Consider the following 20584-nt stretch of genomic DNA (forward strand, 5'->3'; position numbering starts at 1 on the left):
CGCGCCCCCTGGAAGACACTCCCCCGCCCTCTACGCTAACTATTTAACATCACGTTGGGCGCGTAGCGGAACGCCGAGCGAAGCCCGGGCAAAGGGCGGGCCGTCTGTGGCCGTCAGGGGACGGAAGAGGACGGGACGGGATACCCCCCTTTCTCCATCTACTGATGATTATAAAGGTACTGTTTCTAATTGGTCAAAACCGACTTCTATTCTATCTGCATAGTGCTTGATCAGCGCAGCGGGAGACCTTGAGGTGGGGCACCCGACCTTTTGACGTATTCCAGCAGCTACTGATTTTGAAACATCCCACCCCAAAAATGAATAAACGGGGAACTAAAACTATAACCCCTGCGACACGATCTCACACCAAGCTGCTGGCAGCCGATCCACAAACTCTACCAACCCTGACAGCTATCGATAAAATGCTGCAACAGACCATCGGTGTAGTGGTAAACGCAATTGAGAATACAGAGAGGAGGCTATCGATAACCCCAACGTTAGGCATGCAAACCCTGGGAAAAGACACCTCAGCTATCACGATTGATGTCTTGGACACCAACTCATTTCTGGCTCCATCCTTTGTAGACTTGCCCTGCAGCCAGTTGCCCGCTGAGATCCCCACAGCTGCCCAGGAGCAACCAATTATTCTATCATCCCCTACCCCGGAGAAAAGGACAGCTGCACGTAAACCGTGCGTGAGGAAAAAGAGAGGTAATATTATACATAAAGTGGGTAATAATAAATTGGCAAACCATGACTTGGTGACACCGACCACCAGTACAAATGGCCCAACACTAGGAATACCATGCTGGGTCACAAACATGGTCGCCGACCTACAAGCTTCCGTGGAGCGGACTATTGTTGCCCAGCTCAAGCCTCTGGTTTCAAAACTTGATAAACTTATTGCTGCCACTAACTCAAAAGGGGGAGGGCCTTTTGAGATTGCTAAACAAGTGATAAACTCTGTACCTTAAGTTATTGATACACCGTCCCAAAGCGCTCTAAGAAATAGAGTAGTGGGAAGTAAAAACACCCCAGTACAGACCACTAACGCTGCAGCTACACCAATTTCCCAGAAGGCCACGCACGCCCGCCCCAACACCTGCCAAGGGCCAACCCTCAAAAACAGTCTTCCCAAGCAGCAGGTAACATGCCAAAGTCCAATGAGAAAGACTACCCAAAGTCAAAAGAGGGCGACAAGGTGATGAACAGCACTAGTTCACCACCAAAACAAAGTCAAACATCTAGAAACTTTCCCCGACAACCACCAACAATTATTCTACCCCCGATGCTCAATCCTATGTGGTGGCACTCGTAGGAGTTCCACCGCTAACCGAGGGGAAAAGAGAAAGGTAGACTTTGCTGAAAAATAAGTGCATACAGTGGCTCAGAGTAAATAGACCCCTTCCGGGGAATGTCTCTGGGGAAATCCTGTCAGCAAGAAGAGTGGGCTGGATTGGGAGGAGCCCAAAGACTGTAGCCGGTGATGTGATAATTCTGAATTTCAGGGACGTCTCTGCTGTAGGGTATATTTGTAATGCCCCGCACTATAGTTCAGACATGCAGATATGTCCTCTGCACCTCTCGTACTTCTACCCCACTCCCAGCCTGGAACCATGTCGTACAAGACCCACACACTAATAGGGGGGGCTTTCCCATATCACATAGAACTACAAATGGGGAGGTCTATAGGCAGGGCATGTCTTCCTATGGTCTACTACCCCCAATACAGCCACATTGGAATAGGTTCAGTGCCCTGGAAGATGTAGATTGACTTACTCGAGGTGAAACCCCACCCCTAGAGGATACAAATGTAGAACACAGAAGCACAGGGGTACCAAAAGAGAATATTCTGCCCCAAATGCTGAAGGAAGCTCCAGAAGCTGTTAACTTAGAAAGGAAAAGGACTAGCACCAGGGAGACTAGGGAAGTCGAAGGACGAGCAAGTTCAGAGGAAGGATGTTTGAAGGTAGTTTCCTGGAATATTGCCGGGTTACAAAATAAGCTGCTTACTCCCGAGTGGGTTACCTTTATGGCAGAATATGACATCTGCTTGATGCAAGAGACATGGGCACTAGAAGAGAGCTCGAGCACGACCTTTGCAACATTTGATACCCTGGCAGTATCTACAGGCAGAGGCCGTCCATCAGGCGGGCTATCAATCTGGATAGGAACTCTCCTGGGAACCCAAGCTACCAAGATCCAAACAAAATCCCCGGATATTCAGTGTATCCTAATGCAACCTCCAGGCCGACCACAAGTAGCAATAATAAACACCTATTCTAGGCCATCTAGGAATGGCCAGGAATCGGATACATTTAGAGCCCTGAACTCTTTTATCCAAGGGTTAGACCCCTCTATTTCAATAATTCTTGGAGGGGATTTTAACTGCCAATTCGAACCTTTGGGCAGTATAGAACTGGGTGATCAAGATGAGGTAGATGCACTATGGCATATCCCGGACCCGAACATTGCCCCCGTCAGGGCGTGGACACCTCTTGTGCTCCAAATAAAAAGCTTCTCCCTTGCGACATCCCTGCGGGCATGCAATGGGAGACTGGAACCTGACCGCCTAGCAATGGCAACTTTTAATCGGGCAAATAAAACTACCATCATTGACTACTTAATGGTGGATGCTAAAAACTGGGACAAGCTGAAAGAATTCAGGGTCATCCAAAGACAGGACAGTGATCACAATGCCCTGGTAGTAACTTTTAAACCAGGGTCATTTGGATTAACCACTTCTGATCACATACCTGCCTTGACGACACTTCCTCTTATGCTGACCAACAATAGAAGGAGGGTCAAGTGGCCCCACCTTGTAGACTCAACCGCGAAGCTTGCCAAAATCTACCAACTCGCTATCCCTTTTATAGAGCAGATGGGTGTCTCGCCTAGTTGGCAGCAGGCGTTAGATACACACAAACAGCTGGTTGAGGCACTAGGGGATGTGTTCTACCCTATAAGTAGAATTAAGAAGTATGTTCCAAAAACACACCCCTGGTTTGATGATGCGTGCAGGAACTCGAAAAAGGAGCTCCTTGCGGCGATTAAGGCTAAAGATAGACAGAATATTAGGGCAGCTAGACAGATCTACAAAAAGGAGCTGATTAGGGGTAAAAGGGAGTGGGAAGAAGACAGGTGGGAAGAACTCAGAGGTGCCCTTGCGACTAAAGATGCTAAACTATTCTGGGCATTAGTAGATTCTGGTGCAAACGCTGGTGGGGGGACCCTTCTACCAAATATACCCCCCTCAATGTGGGAGGCGCATTTCTCTGCACTCTACACTGGCCCTGTGATCAGTCATAGTGACCATCTAGATAGGTCTGGGATTCCAGAGCCTGAAGGTCCCTCCTGGAATTCTCTTGCCCAAGACCCCCCGCACGAGTGTCGACTGCAAGGGGCCTCGGGCACGGGATACCAGCTAGAACACAGGGACACTGAGATGAGGATGGCCCTGAGAAGTGGTGAGAGTATCTCGGCCAAGGAGGTGGAGACTGCGATTAGTAGACAACTTCCTAACAAAGCGCCAGGCCTCGACAGGGTACCAGGTGATCTCTTCCGTTCCCAGCCAAAGATATGGGCTCCATACTTAACTGTACTATTTAACGCAGTCCTACAGGGGGCAAAGATTCCTGACACATGGGCTCCCACGCTCTTTAGTCTCTATATAAACGGTTTGGTGGGGGAACTAAATAGAGTCAGGGATAGCGACGCCCCCTGGTTGGCGTCAGGGAGGGTGCCTGCTCTGATGTTCGCAGACGACACCTTATTGTTGTCGCGAACATCAACAGGCATCCAGAGGGTTTTGGACGGGTTTGTTTCATTCTGCGCCTCGCGGGGACTCGAGATTAATTTAGAAAAAACAAAATGTATGATCTTCGGTCCCCCGAAACGCACCCGCCCTAGCCCTACGTTAAACGGTACCCCACTCGAAAGGGTGAGAACTTTTGTATACCTGGGGGTCACTTTGACTGAGGATTTTGGCTGGGGCCCCCAGGTAGCCAAATCCACCCGAAAGCTCGCACAGATATCAGGGGGCATTGGTAAGTTCCACCGAACAACGCATTTTAAGCCAGTCTCCCCAGTGCTCGAAATCTACAGTGCTCAAGCTAGACCTGCGGTAACCTACGGTGCTGAACTTTGGGGACATTCAAGTATAATAAGCCTCCTTAGGGTTGAACGGGCCTTTATGAGAAATACGATTGGTCTACCCCAAAGCACCCCGCTCTTACCCTTGATATTCGACTTAGGCGTGGATCCCATCTCTGAACTAGTAGCGGCCCGACCCCTCCCGTATTGGAGAAGGCTCTGGACAGTACCTGAGCTTGCGGACTACAGAGCTGAGTTCGCTGCTGTCTGGGGGTCGTTGAAGAGTAAGAAAGTACCATGGCTGCTCCACATTAAATCTACTGCCCATCGAATAGGAATGCCTCAAATATGGGAGTCCCCGGCGGAGAGTTGCCCTGTGGTGCGGAGAACTGAGCTGCTGGCCTGTCTGAGGCACTATAACCTAAGTTTGCTGCAACGCCTGCCAAACATGGGCAGGATGTCTTTGGAATTTCTGCAGGTAAAACTTGTGCCCAGTAGGGAGGAATTCTTGGACCAAATTGAACCTCCCTTAGCAAGAAAACTATACACACAACTCAGGCACGGCAGCCTGCCACTTGGGTCATTGACCTGCAAATGGGCAGGTCAAGAGGAGGGAACTTGCCCAGCCTGTAATAATAGCAAAGAAGACACTGCCCATGTTTTGTTTTTCTGCCCAGCTTATAGCACAATTCGGAGAGCCTGGTTGGTACCATTATGCAGGAATCTGGGACTAAAACATTGTGCTCAAGCTGTTAGAATTTTCAAATATGATACTTCTCTCGTAATTGTGTTCTCGGTCTCCCGCTTTTTGCACGGTATGTGGCGGAGAAGGTCCACCTTGATTAACTGAAATTTAATTTTAATGAAGATCACTTCCTTGATAACAGACTGTTTAATAATGTTTTAACTACTGGTTCTTAACTATTTATGTATTTTATTGTATGTACATATTTTACCTGTGCTTTTATGGTCATCGACCGAAATAAAGTTATCAAAGTAAGTGTATTCCTGTTCCAGATTGCCGTTGACACTGTAGTATATCACATAAGTAAAGGAAGGAAAGAAAAGTCGATAACAAAGTAATGGGCCCTCTTCCACGTTCTCACCGCATGTTTTCGACTCCGTGGGTAGAAGGACTCTAACATTTTTGCTAGACACCGGAATGTGATTTTACGCTAATATATTAACATATGTACTTTTCTTTGTGGTGAACGTTGACTTCTCATGTTCTCACATGTAACAATATTATTGAACTATAGTTGATGGCTCAAATCCTAAGCTGTAACCTCTCTCAATATAAAAATGTTTCTTCAACAAAATCAATAAAACAGATTTAAACACACACAAAAAATAAGAAGCTGTCAGCAACGAGAGGAATAAAAAGGAAGAGGCTTGCTGTAAAAGATCAAGAAATGCATTTAACTTTATGACACCTTGAAGGATCTGTGAGAAGCCAAAAAGAAGAACCCAAAAGTAATGAATGATTTTCTGATATAAAGAATTGAAGTGATGATTTAGAAATAATCGGGAGTGGGAGTTTTTCCTGCAAACTAAATGAATCATAAAATTGGGCTAACGCTAGCCTAGGTTGTGTTTACACTGTCCTCCGTCTTGCATCTCCGTTACAAACTGTCACGTGTTAACTGTTGCTGTTCTTCATGTCCTAAATAAAATGTGCAGCGTCAACTACGGAGTCTCTGTCAAAAACAGTCGAACTCTTTCAGATACAAGTAATAGGCACGCCTGACAGAATAACACTTCGGGAACACTTTACCGCCAAGCTATTAAGCATCTGGGGCACACCATCATCAAAAGTAGATTCCGGACGGACATACAGGATCCTGAAAGCACAAAGGGACCAATTAAAACTGCTTAAGAAATCAATAAATAGCACCCTAAGCTCCCGGAGCCGACATCCAGGGGACTTAAGTGCCCACGCACTTTTGCAAAATCAACAGAACTCAATGAAAAAACTGAAATGGGAACTCAAGAGTAATAAGACGAAATCTGGGTAAAACTCCTTTACGACGCAAACCATAACGATAGTGCCCGATTTTGGAAAAAGTTGAACGCTATAATCCACCCACACCAGGAGGGAAATTCGTAGCATTTGTCAGAGGAAATATGGTTCCAATTTCTATTCGAGCACTTTAACAACTAAGCCGGGGTCGCTGGTACAATGGACCTAAACAGATGGCCGCCAAGCATTTACTCAGGAGCAGGCTCCAAGACAATGCTCGCGCCAAACACACTTGACCCAGTTAACACATCGGTGCATGAGGTGGGCGACCCATCACTACCCTCAATCAAGAAGCAGATCACCAAGGGGAGAAGAGAAGGGGCTCCAGGTCCGAATGGAATTCCACCAGCACTATTCAAAAAACAAAGTGGTCGATTGGGCAAATATTCTGCAACCCCTGAGCATTGAGATGCGTATCCTATAATGATATTGCATCAAAAACAACGGATAACATAGCTTGACCAGGATGCAAATATAACCAAGACAATTTTCTCTTGAGCGCCGTGCTGAGAAAATATTTACTTTTCTTTTTCTTTTTGACGTCAGAAAGAAGTTCGCAAAAAGAGTGTAGGCTATGATAGGCCAGACATCAAAGTTCTTTTTGCCGCTGAATCGTATCGACAGGACGTTGAGCTGACTGTGAAGAAAAAGAAAATGGGGACGACCCACACGTAGAGACTATATCAGATGTGCGGCCTATCATAGCCTACACTCTTTTTGCAAACTTCTTTCTGACGTCAAAAAGAAAAAGAAAAGTAAAGATTTTCTGATGCAATATCATTATAGGATACGCATCTCAATAAGATTTTCTGTCTACGCATTTTTCCCATTGGAGATTGTACTAACTAGTTTGCTGCTAAATCAAGTAAATCTTGCCCTGAGGAAGCCCGCTGCGGGCGAAACGCGTTGGCTGTTTCTTGGCTTTTTCATTGGTTCATTGATACTGAACATTTTTGCTTTCTAAGTGTATCACCGTGTATCACCGTGTCAAGAAGTTTCATTAAAACAAGACTTTCTATACTTCAATGAAGGACATCAGCTGTATTTTTTTACATTGATACTTTTTCCTTTACTGTTCTCTTGGTTGCCTCTCCAAGTGCTTGTTTGATATTCATTTGTTGTAATAATCCTTTGGCAGTGGACGTAGGAGGTGGGCAGCTTGCATACAGCATCTGTTTTAAATCAATGTGTATATATAGGTGGTGCAACAACTAATCCCTTACTGCCCTTTTGTGTTTTTTGTCATTTGAATGAAGGGTGACAGGTGCCAAAGGTTTAGCGACTCCATAGAAAAAGGTATGCTGTTCCTAAAGGGGACAAAGGACAGTAGGTCAGAAAAAAGGAGCCACTACAAGTGGAGTAGTTCCTGTTTAGAAATGGGGCCCATACACACCCTTGCGGGTGTCATGCTTCATCATAGGGCTTGCTAGTCTGGCCGGTGCTGCAAAGACTAATGGGCACCCTCCAGGGGGCTCTTTATCGTCTATCTTTTTCCAAAGCTGTGATGTGAAGTGCAAGTTAAGAGTTCTTTGTGTAGACTGAGGAAATGTAGCTGTCGATGTGAAGATTAGTGACTTAAAGAAGGCTAGGCAAGTCTCAAATCAAATTTGAATTCCTGAGTTTGCCTGACTTATTAAAAACGTGATGTCACCTGCGGGGACAATGATCCCTGGTGACTTATAAGGTCAACATATTTCATGCCATCAATTACTCAAGATGTGATCTAGGGCAATTCTTCAGGACCGTAAAATGTATAACTAATCTACACAGTGTCCTCTCTTTTGACCACAGTGTATGATACCACCACCTATATGTTTTTATGTATGTATCACGTGTTTGTCTAACTTGGTTTCTATCACTACTTGTTACAATTCACAAATTCATGCATGCTAGTGTTGCATGCTTCTACAAGTACTATCAAGACTGCTCTGTATAGTGCTATTTTATAATTTCTTGTCTTCCTCCCGCAGGTCAGTTACTTTTCATTCTGCAGGTACACTTCTCGGGTACTTAGTGTTTGGACACCACTTGTTTCATCCTTGGTCCCAGACACTTATATTAGAGGCCACTTTAGCTCCTTGGAGGCCAGAATGAACAGTGACAGAAAGGAGAAAAAGAACAGACAGGGGACAGGTCAAGGAATTGGAAGAGGTACATAAGAGAGTTAGACGAGGCGTACCCTGCTGCAGCTGCTAAAGGACTATGCACAACTAAAGATATTAGACATTGATAGGACTGAATCTCCCTCTTGTGGGCGAAACAAATATATTAGGAGGGCCAGGATTCAATGGGAACAGGTCGATCCCAATAGGTCAAGTCTGGGTCTCAGCATACTGAGGAATCTGAGATCCACACAAACGTTTTAAGATTACTATAGAACCCCATACACAGCAGAGCAGGTAAGGTAAGGTAAGTGAGACTGTAATGCTAGATTATTTCAGAGACTCCACATTCAGGCTCATATCACAATTCCAAAGAGACACCGTAGATATCCTGATAGGCACAGAAGAGGTTATTACTGTGATAGCCAAATTAAGGTTGCAAAAGGTTACAAGCCTTTCTTCAAAAACCTCTGCTCCATATTGGCCCCACTTCTCACTTGCCTTTATGACTCCCTTTCCTCGTACTCTAAATTACTGATCCTGAGCACAAAGCCTCCATTGTAGTACTCCCAAAACTCAGTAAGGAACTGTCACTGCGTTCCTCTTATGGAAAATGTCACTATTGAATGCAGACCCCAAGATCTTCTCCAGGACTTTGCTTGACTTCGCATAAGTGCACACTCAATCTACCTGGCTAAGTACGAAGATCCCACACTTAAGCATTGTTCCTAGAACACGGAAAACGGTTTGACAAGGTGCACTGTCCATTCTTGTGGACGATTCTCAAAGTATATGGATTTGGACCCAAGTATAGGGCATGGATAGCTAGCATTTATGCAAACCCAGTGCCTAGTGTCCTGGTCAACGGTAGCGTCTCTACCCCTTTTAAGATAGAGAGGGGAATGAGAAAAGATTGCCCCTGGTCTCCCTACTATATTCGTTCTGTATATGGAGCAGTTAGCAAATGAGATCTGAGCAAAACAAATCATTAAAAGAGTGCTTATAGGCAAAGAGGAACATAAAATCAGCCTTTATGTCTGCTGATGATCTAACCGAACCAGCTCAATCGCTTCCGCCCTTATTAGAGGCACTAACTCCATTTGGACGTTTCAAAAATTCACCAACAGAAGTCACAACTTTTGAACTTATCCCTCTCACCGAACAAGTGGCAAGCATAAGGGAACTTTAGCCTCTGTCATGAGTCGGGAAATACATTGGTTAGCTCAGTGTTAAGATCTATCCCTCCCTGTAAGAAACAGTCTGAGCCAATATTGTAGACTTTTTGTAATCCCTCCAAGCTGAATTCTAAAAGGGGCACACTGGGGGCTTCTCTTAGCTCGGCCGCATCGCCACAGTCAAAATGATGACCTCACTAGATGCCTATACTTGGACCAATTCCTCCCTGTGAAACCACTGTACAGAGCACTACAAAACATTCAAAGCACCTTAAATAACTTCATATGGGTGGATCACAAATTCTAGCCTCCCAAAACGCGCAATGTACGCCCTTTCCTCTGATCGAGACTTAAGAATTATCCACATTACAAGTTAGGGGAGAATGGCCACAGAGAAGACCTGGTGTTCTGTGGACCAGATAATTGCAGGCGATCACATCTGGAAGAGCCATTTGTTGCTTGGACACTCCCGCAATACTACAGGCAGTTATTCAGTGTGAGATTGTGTATTGACCATTGACTCCATTTCACTTTAACTACATTTTGTGAGCACAGTTTCATCTTGTGTCTGTCTGACCATGCCTATCAGCTGCGAACACAGACAGGCCCAGGTCACTTGCGTGCACAGGTTGTCTATGTTGCTCACTTCCTGAGCGAGAGAGATAAGCTGCTAGAATGTATGGAATGGGATGAGTGCATTGTCCAAGGATGAGAATAAGAACGCTCATCGGAGCCTGGCCAGCTCCGTTGAGTGGCCTCGATGCACAATGTAATTAGCACCTAGAGTGCAGATGAAAGGAGGGGACACTTCTAGAAGTCTCTCTCTCCGTTAGTAAAAAGTATAAAGACCTCTTGGTGCTTTGACAGGAACTCTACTGCGGAGTGGACACGCTGCCCAGGGCCTACTTTGAGTACCCAGTTGTGTTCTCCTGCCTGAGACTGTCAACGGGTTCCCCAGTCGTGCTGGCGAAGATGATGCCAAACAGACAGCCGGTGAAGTATTCCTAGTTCTAATTACGTATTTATAAATAAATAAAAAAATATATATATATATTTTGTTTTTCACTACATGCATTTATTTTACATGTATATTATTGCCATTTGATAAATGGGAACTTGCTGCAATAAATATTCCCCTTTACTTTGCAATGAGTGTTGAGCTTTGTTTACATTATATTCTAAAGTGTGAGGAGTCCTATTTTGAAGAGTGTTCATGTTGTTGCCTGGTATTTTGAATTGTTGCACAGGTGATTTGAAGAAAAACGGCAAGTCACAAGTGCTACATTAATCTCATGGAACACATTCATTGTTCGGAAGGGCACTCTCTACTTATTCATCCCCTCTTACTCCTATTATAAGAACCCTGACTTCAACCAGGGTATGGATGAAAGTCAGTTCTGGAGTGGCAGGCAGCCAATTGTAGACAAATAGCCATTGAGTTGTTTACATAGGTCAGAAAAGGATCTGGCCTTTCTGAAACGGAGAGATTGTGCAATTTTCAGTTTGGGGACTGGGTGACCCACACAGAAGTGAAAACGTGGGTCTCCAAGCCCATGACTTCTTTTCAAAGACGGATTTTTCTTGAAGCTGACAATAGGTGACTAACTTCCAAAATTAAAGCCCATAATTCCAAAAGCAATAAATTCCAAATGTAAAGCCCATAATTCCAAAAGCAATCCAAAACAAATACAGTGAGTTATGGTGGGAGGCTGAAATTGGGAGGACAATCACCAACTCAGAATGGGCAAAAAATACTTGCGAGCACCTCAAGCACGTCAAAGAGAAAAGAAGACAGACTGATTGGTATTATACCCCTAGCAAGGTACAGAGATAGAATGCCAACAAAAAGCAACCACTGATGGAGGAACCATGGTAACCAAGGTCATTTCTTCCTTTGCTTTGGCACAGCCACTAGCTCCAGAGGTACTGGAAGGATGTTGGCAATGAGGTAATCAAATGTACCGGGCTCAACGGATAAGGTTACCAGCATATATTATTCTAGAAGTGGCAGACTGTATTTCCTACCCTTTAAAATCACACAGAGATACACAAATCATCTTCCTGTTAGGTGCAGCCAAAACAAGCAATTCTGAACCTCTGGACAGGGAATTACATCCACATATAGAACCTGGCTGTACAGCGTTTTTAGGGATATGCTTGGAAAATACTTAATTGGTCTGGATAACAAAGGTGATAGTTTTAGGGAAATTTGGAAATCATACCTGCATATGCTATCAATAGAATTAATTATAACGTGCCCCAGATACCTAAGGTTCAAAAATATCACTCCCACGCCTGCACAAGTAGACAGGCAGACGGACTGGTGTACATGTCAAGCTAACAATGCAACCTTGCTGTTTCAAGCTATGTACTATTGTACTAACTCAGTAAGGGAGGCATTCTCCTAAGTCAAAGAGGTTGGGCAGGTGGGGAGGTGGGGAGAGATGTAAAACTGATCCATTTCATGTTCACAACTGTTAACAAGTCGGTCTTGTGATGTAGGCGGGTGTATGTATACTAATAAATATATTTCGAAAAACAAAGTTAATCATAAAAGGGAAAATTCTAGTAAAAAAATTGGTCCCTAATACTACAGTCTGCTTAAAACCGTTCTAATTTGTCTTACCCTGTAGGTAGGACGATAATATGTACTGCGTTTTAATTCTTATATTTGTGGTATGTTGTGATTGAAATTTCCTCTGACCTGGAATCTGCTCTGCAGCCACATTATGAACTGCACATGAGCCATTTACCCTCCAAGGACATCCAACTTTTAAAGCCTACTTTCCTTGTGATTACAGCTCCGCCTGCACTGCAGCATGACTAGACCTCCCTTACCAAGGCAAAGCGGTGGCTGAACTGTCCTTAGTTCAGATACCAGTACCTTGTGTGTATATGTCCCATGCTGTGGCTGTGTGTTTCTCTGCAGTTGTGTGCCTGTAGGACAGTTTATGCATCTGTGCCCCTCTCTCTCACTCACCTAGTCTCTACTAGTGCCTCACAACGCATACCTCTTACTGATCTCCGTGCTTATGTCTTGTTGTGGCAAAGTACTTTTTTTGTGTACATTTCGGTGTGAGTGCACATTGTATGGGTATGTACAGTATGAATGTAACAAGAAAATTAATGAAAAAGGCGCAGGTACGGGGCAGGTGGTAGACGTGGGATTGGTGAGGTTCCGGGCTCATAAGGGATAAAGGTGCACGAGCAAAGTGGGGGCAAATTCTGTACCTAGTAGCTTTGTAATAATCTGACAGTGAGAAGTTTGAAGGAGAGGTCTTGAGTTTATCTCTGAAGTGAAGGAGGGAAGGCTAATGTCGAAATTCAATTGGAAAGGAGTTTCACACTCCTGGCAGGAAGCAGGAAAAAGCCTGGCATTTAATTAACTTCAGTAGGTCAGTAAGATTTCACTTGTGCAACATTTCACACGTTTTTAAATCCCATTTAATGTGGGGGAATTTTTTTTTCTTTTAGCAGAAAATGTCACACAGACACAGTGAACTCACTGTAGGGACCTATTTTCTCCTCAAACCAGTTTTCTGCTGAAACCTCATGACACTTTTAAATACAAGGTATGCCTTCCACGAGATACCGGCAAGTATATTTTCATGAATTTTCTATTTCTCCCACACCTCTCTCTAATCAGGCAATGCTACTTAGGTGAATCTTGCCTATCGCTTCGCTAGTCTTGCTCTTGAACATAGGGCACAGTGGCTTCCAAGCATATGAGTCATTTAGTGATATTTTACAGTCTATTTAATGTGTTCAGTCTCTGGCTGATAAATGCTTTTATGGGGCATCAGATGGGTATCTGGAAAGCCAATAAGAAGGGAGTAAACCTTCACTAAAGTGAGGCAGTAACAGGATCCAACAAGCTATTCAAAAGACCTCTTCCGGGAAGAAAGGCTTTATTTTTCAGACCAAAGTAATCTGACACCAGCTCTTCAATGTGATGTGAGTCTTGAAAATGAGAATTGAGGCAATAGGAAAGACCAGGAATTTCTCAATTTCTGGTGCGAACCCATCTATATTCATTTTAATAAATTCTGAACTTGGTACTGTTCATTGGCATTGGTAATGAGGGCAAACTCTCTTTTGTCTAAGCTTACACTGAGACTTCGACTATCCAAACTTAATTGGCAATGAAGTATTTTATTTGATTTATTTTGAATGTTTTATAGAGCGCGAACAAGACCCTTGCGGATATCAGCGCTTTACAATCAGTGAGGGATAGTTATGCAACAAAATAGCAACAGGTAAATTGCGTATACATAGCACAATGTAAACAGTAAAAAAGAGCAATACCAGATAAATCAAGTAAATAAAAGAAATATTAGGAGAGGTACTAGTAAACTCGTAGTTCATGGATAGTTATGCAACAAAATAACAACAGGTAAATTGCGTATACATAGCACAATGTAAACAGTAAATCAAAACAATAACAGGTATATCGAGTATATAGAAGAGATATCGGTAGAGGTACTAGTGAACTCGTAGTTTCCTTAGATAGTGTTCATGTGAATTTATCCATGAGAATCGCTTTTACTTCCTTTTTGAAAAGTGCCGTTGATATGATAAGTCTGATTTCTGGGGTTATTGCGTTCCAGATTCTAGGAGCCATCCCTGAGAAGGATCGTTTATACGTTTTTATCTTGTTTGAATCTGTGTGGCTTCAGTAATAGGTTTTCCACACTTCTTGTGGATCTATTTCCACCCGAGATGGTCAGTTTCAGGGCGAGGTAGCTGGGTGCATTATGGTGTATGGCTTTATGAGTGATGCAGGCAATTTTCAGGTGAATTCTGGCTTCCAATGGTAGCCAATTCAAGGCTTTCAAGTCAGGGGAGATGTGGGACCTTCTTTTCGAGCCTGTGATGAGTCCGACTGCTGCATTAATGGAGGCTCTTAGTGGAGCTGTGGAGGCTTTGGGGAGGCCACAGAGAGAGACGCTTCCATAGTCCACTCTGGAGATGACTAGAGCTTGAACTGCAGTCTTGAAATCGTTGAATGGTAAGAAGGGTTTCAGCTTTCTCAGTGTATTAATCTGGAAATGTGCCCCCTTTGTAGCGTTGCTAATATGTTTATGCATGTTGAGGTTGCAATCCAGAGTTATACCCAGTGACTTAGCTGAGTCAATGATGGTTGGATGAACGTTAAATGGCCTCAGGTGTTTGAACCAGTCATGCAAGAGGGGAATTTTGGAGGGTGGAGCTATAAGGAGGAATTCAGTTTTTAGTGTACTTAGCTTGAGATGGTTCTCAGCTAACCATGCCTGGGTGTTCAGAAGCGTATTGTTGAGCCGTATGATGTCCTCTGGTGTGTGTATCTTAAGGTACAGTTGTATATCATCTGCGTACATGTGGAATTGTACGTTGGATGCTTGCAATAGGGCAGTGAGCGGTTCTATGAATAGATTAAACAGTGTTGGGGAAAGAGAGGACCCTTGTGGGACTCCCAAGGTTACTGGCATGGGTTTGGATACGGAATTGTTAGCCTTGAATGTTTGAGTCCGGTTTTGAAGAAAGGAGGTAAACCAATCAAGCACTGATCCTGATAGTCTCATTCTGGGATTCAACAGATCTATCAGGTTCTCATGTTTGACAGTATCAAAGGCTGAGGAAAGGTCTAGTAGGATGAGTAGGCATGCTCCATTCAGATCAAGTATTTGTAGAGCATCATCAATTACGTGTGTCATAGCTGATTCAGTGCTGTGACCTGCTCTGAAGCCAGATTGGCGTTTATCCAGAAGCTCGAAGTGGTCAATGTGTTTTGTCAATTGAAGTAGTATGCATTTTTTCAGGAGTTTGGCTAGAGTAGGGCTATTGGTAATCGGGCGATAGTTGTTAAGGTCCATGGGGTCCGCTGTGGGTTTTTTGAGTATGGGTGAAACCTGTCCTACTTTGAGGAAGTCAGAGATGCAGCCTTGATGGAGTGAGCTGTTGATGATTTTGGTCCAAAGTGGCAGAATCAGTGGTGTTAAGTCTTTAACGGCGTTAGTATGTTTTCAGTGGAGCGATAGCTCAACTGGACTTTATCTTCAGTTTGAGCAGGTATTACTCGTGGTACTGGTGGATTCCGATTTCTTTGTAAGTGAAAAGGATTTCAAAAGGTTTCATTGACAAGATGCCTTGTAAGTGTTGTAGTTTATATGGATATGACCAACCTGGAGGAGCTTATTTCAAAAGGCTTGGAACTGTTCTTCAAGTATTAATCTAACAGCGATGGACAACTCAATCAGAGTCCATTCTTTGAGTCAGGGTATCAGTAATGATCTAATGATCAATGGTGTTGAAGGCCACAGAGAAGTGATTGATATGATGGGCGTCCTGGACCACTTATATGGTTGCTGTTTGCAGTTGGGGAGCAGAGATGGGCGTGTTACATCTGAGAAGCAGTCCTTGTAAGAAAAGTGGCGCAATCATGAAAAGGTAAATAGAAAGGATTTGGATTGGGTTGAGCAGGGGGTGGGAGGGGCATTAAAGTGATTTATCAACATGAGTACCATAAATGCATGCACCAAGCTCTGACTTGGTGGCAAGGCATGGATGTACCCAACTTCTCTACTGAATTGTGAGTTAAAGTGCTCTAATTCGGTCATGTTCTGCAAGGTCTTCTCAAGCATCCAGGAACATGGGTACAGAGATAATGGCATAAAAAAATACAACAGCAAATTTAACTACAATATTATGTTGAAAATCTTTTACAATGCTGCAGAAATTAGAAGCGGTCACATGAAGGAGGTACACTTTACGCTTGCTTTCCCAAATCCTTTTTTCCAAAGCAGGCACACAAAGATAAACTACTTGGAAAATTCCTAAAGTTTTAGACATTAAGGGATAATGCAAAATGTGATACAACGAGCATGTAATATGGCAATAGATGGAATAATTATATACACATTTTTTGCAACGATCTGTATAAAGCACGTTTTCACAAAGTTAACAAAGCATCCTTTATTACTAACCTTGCTGTCCATCTGGCATTGTTACAATAATAGGCTGTCCAATTCCACTATTGTGGATTCCAGACTGTAGATTGCTGAGATGAATGCCATCTGTGACAATTGTAATAACTTGCTGGCCTCCGGAACTTACAACCTGTTGTATCGCCCCATCTACAGAATCTGCAGTCACTACTTCTTCCGAAGCCACCACTGAAAGAAGATTCATAAGTGTACATTTAAATCTCTAAATGTAACCGAATGTTTAGTATTAAATCATGTATGAAACACACTGCTGCTTTTGAAAGCTAGAATGCATAGTTAAAATAAGAATCCATAATGTATTTTTTTAACTTCTTTACAGCCTTATATTTTTAATGAATTTTCAAACATGAAAGATTGTCCGAAGTGTCATAGTCAAAATACTTTATTCGGTTTTACAAATTGCAAACCATAAAAGCGATATTTCAACAATAAAAAGGACAATTATATGATTAAAAATATGTACGTTAAACTTGTGCAAGTAATAAAACAGTTCCTTCGTATATTAATACAAAACAAGTTATAAAGCTTGCATCCCAGAAGTGCAAACATAAGACTACAATTTAGTTGATACCATGACTATGGTTCAAGGTTCCGTTAGTTTGGGAGGCTTTTTATCAGTCTCAATGCATTTTTTTTAAAACCAACCACAAATAAAGTGCCTTCTGGGCTCAACATTTGCAGGAAGCAAAGAGCCGGACCAACCTGGGTGAAATTCATTTTTTTTAAAAGAGGTTTTAAAAAGAGTCTACGGGGAACATCATAATAATGGCAAAAGAACATAAAGTGCATTAGGTCCTGTGGAGATGAAACATCGCAGCCACAGGGCGGCAAGACCTGCCCTTTATGACTTCCCTTGGGGACAGGAAGTAGAAGGTGGTAAAGGTTAAACTTGAATCTGGTTAACAGAAACCGCTCATGAGATGCAAATAGGCCATGTTAGATAAGGTTCCAGCGAGGAGATGGTTTTAAGTAACATGAAGTTACGAACACTAGGTTTAACCAGTTCTGCCCCTTCTCTGTCGAATTTTTGCCATAGGGAAAAGGTTTTATTAATATAGGCCACATCCTCGATGGTAATCGTTTCAGGGTTTAAAAAAAGATCCAGTCGTCCAAGGTCGTTAAAGCAGGATTTTAAATATTTTAGCCAGGGGATTTTAAGCATGTTATCCAGAGTTAGGTCCTCTTTAATTAGCTGGTGATTTAGGGTAAGATCTTTATTTAACCAGCATGTCAACCAAAAAAGCAGTGGGCGGATAGCTAACGTGTCGCTGATAAATGGGAGCCCAGTTTCTTCATGAATGATTAAATTTAAGGTTCCCTTTGGTACTCCCAATAATTGTTTTAAAAAATGATTCTCTGCCACCTGGATGCCCTTTACTGCTGTATATCCTCATAGCTCACTGCCATAGATGCCAATTGCGACACTTTTTGCCTGGTACAACTTCAGCATTGCAGTAATTGGGCGTTTGCCCATTTTGCTTGCAAAGCCGACGATGGCGGCATTCGCCCGTGTAATCTCCCCTCTTTTCTTCTCAAATAAAGCAGCCCAACTTAAATGATCGTCAAATAAAACTCCAAGCTATGAGAAAGGTTTAGTAATGGGCACTTTTCCATTGTTTATCATAAAGGGGTAGTTGCGTTTCGGGCGAGTTCCGACCTACAGTATGAAAGACTTGGAATTATTTATGGCTAAATCACTTTCAGCCATAAAACTGCGGAAATCATTCAGTAAGGATTGCAGGCCTCCGGCAGTTCTAGCCAAGAGGACTGCATCGTCCGCATAGAGGAGGACGGGAAGGCTCCTTCGCCCTACGTAAGGGAAATCCACCCCGGTTTCAATTAGAGACTTCTCTAACTCATTGATATATAGGTTAAAAAGAAAGGGCGCTAAAATGCACCCTTGCTTTACTCCCTGGGTAACTGTAAAATCCCTCGATACTCCAAGATCTATGAGAATCTAATGTTTGCCCTGGTGTCCCTGTGTAGATCCCTTAGGAAGTTGACAAGAGTGACATCCACCCCCATGGAGTCCATGGACTGCCATAATTTCCCCCCGATTGACACAGTCAAAAGTGGAGGAAAGGACCATGAACGCCATGTAGATGGCACCCCTGCGAGCAACAGTATACTTCCCAAGGGTCATGTACAGGTTAAGACATTGTTCTAGGGTAGAAAGCCCGGGGCGAAACCCGTACTGAATATCAGAGATGACTCTGTTTTCTTTGGCCCAAGTGGTCAGTCTGTTCAGGACTACCCCTCCCACTACCTTTACTACAGAATCAATAAGGGAGATTGGTCTGTAACAACCAGTGCTATTGCGGTCTCCCTTCTTAAAAACGGGGCCAATCGTGGAAGTACCCCATGATTCTGGGCATCCTTCCAGCACTGCTGCATTAAGCACAGCCGTGAGGACTGAGGTCCAGAGAGGTTGATTTGATTTAAAGAGATCTGGGGGCAAGCCGTCTGGGCCTGAAGCTTTATTACAGGTCAGGCCGGAGATGCCTTTCTCAACCTCACACATCGTAAACGGGGACAATGTTTTATTACTGCCTTCCAATTTCGGGTATGCCTTTAACGCGGTGCAGGTAAATATGGACTCAAAATGGTGTACCCAGTCATCTTCTGTGATGTTTGTGCCAATAGCATCTGACCCTTCTTTTTCAAATAGGGGTTTGTTAATTATTCCCCAGAATTTCCAGCTGTTACTTAATGTATTTGGCAGTACTGATATCGTATGCCCTTTAAACCCCTGATAACACTTCAACACTTACAGATCTTTAACCCTTAAGAAGTCTTCTAATTGCTTCAGAGTAAGACTAGATGGAGCAAGAAGGAGAACATTATGTAAATTAAAAACTGGTTATTTGAGCCCAGTTTACTTTGTTCTTCTGCTGCTGGTTTCAGGACCCAAGTGATCAGGAGCTACAAGGGTAAGTAACAAAGGACACCAAGGAGAAGTGTTAGGGGTAGCAACTGCTACGGCTAATTACTTCTATGCTGGAAAATTATTTTAGTAGGTATCAGCATTAACTCAAGAAATTAAGCAATTGATATCTTGATATGCAAGAAATAATTTCATTTTAATGTGGACATCTTTATTAGGAGAGTTCAGTCCTTGGTAAAAGGATGTAGCAACAAGTAATGACAGGCATGCAAAAAGTGAATAATTTACCAACCTTTCACTTAAGAAAAAAACATTTTCTGTGTGGTTCAGGGAGTTTGATAATTTACTGTTAATAAAATATACATATGGACAAGGTACCATTTATTTCTACTCACTCATTAAGCACAGTTTGGTCATATATTTTACACAGTGATACTTTCGTGGCAATTAATAAAAAATGGACCACAATTAATTAATGGGGGATTCCACAAAATAGTAAGATAATGCTTTTCCAATGAAACATAGCAAATGAAGATTTTAAATTAAATTGGAAACAGATCGTGATGAAAGTGAATAATGAATGGCCAATAAAGTCTTAAATATTTCAAGCTGTCTAGCGCATTCATATTACAATTACGGATCGTATCCATAATTGGTAATCCTTTAAGATTTATCTTTTATTCGTTTCATAAATATGCAACATTACGTTATATCCCTAATCTGGATAGCCACAACCACCATTATTTGGGAGCACAGTATCTTACATTCTCTTCTTCCCATGCACAAAAAAATGCCTTGTTTGTTGTACGAGAACCCATGGAATTTACTCAATTGTTCCATTTCTTCTGAAAGTTTGCTCTGCTCTCCTAGATCTCCCTCTAGGCCACAATGCACCAAGATCCTATTTTGTCACAATTCTCTGAAAAAGAGTGCCGGTGCCCTTAGCTCTCTCTTCTGGCGACTGCTAATCCAATAATGCAGAGCATCATCTCATGTTTAGGTGGGGCATGTTCCCCCTTATGCCGGGTAGAGCCTTTGTTAGGGTTCTGATCTAGGATGGCTACTGTTACCGCCACCCCCCCCCCCAAAAACTGTATTACACCTTATACTACAACTCTTTAATCATCAGCCATTCCTAAAACTTGTGAATAAAGGTACCCCTCTTTGCATGACACTTAAGGCGCAGATAAAACTGGGTAAACCCAAAGGCTTTGAGTTGCGTTCAAACATAGTATACCTAGAGTGATAGTTTCATGAGCACCAGTCTAAACAGGCCTTTAATGGTTAGTGGTATGGATGCCCAGGCCACTTCTTCCTACTCATGAATT

General features: G+C 43.0%; 1 protein-coding gene across 3 annotated transcripts in view; it reads right to left on the reverse strand.

Moving 5' to 3' along the window:
- GABPB1 (GA binding protein transcription factor subunit beta 1) overlaps nucleotides 1-20584 on the reverse strand; it is a 634768-nt gene that overhangs the window by 254065 nt on the left and 360119 nt on the right. For all 3 annotated transcript variants that reach the window (XM_078684756.1, XM_078684755.1, XM_078684754.1), the window contains exon 8: nucleotides 16352-16540. In XM_078684756.1, the coding sequence (XP_078540882.1) occupies nucleotides 16352-16540 (189 nt within the window). The remainder of the gene's footprint in view (nucleotides 1-16351; nucleotides 16541-20584) is intronic.

This window comes from Lissotriton helveticus, chromosome 3_2, assembly GCF_964261635.1.
Source record: "Lissotriton helveticus chromosome 3_2, aLisHel1.1, whole genome shotgun sequence".
Lineage (NCBI taxonomy): Eukaryota > Metazoa > Chordata > Amphibia > Caudata > Salamandridae > Lissotriton > Lissotriton helveticus.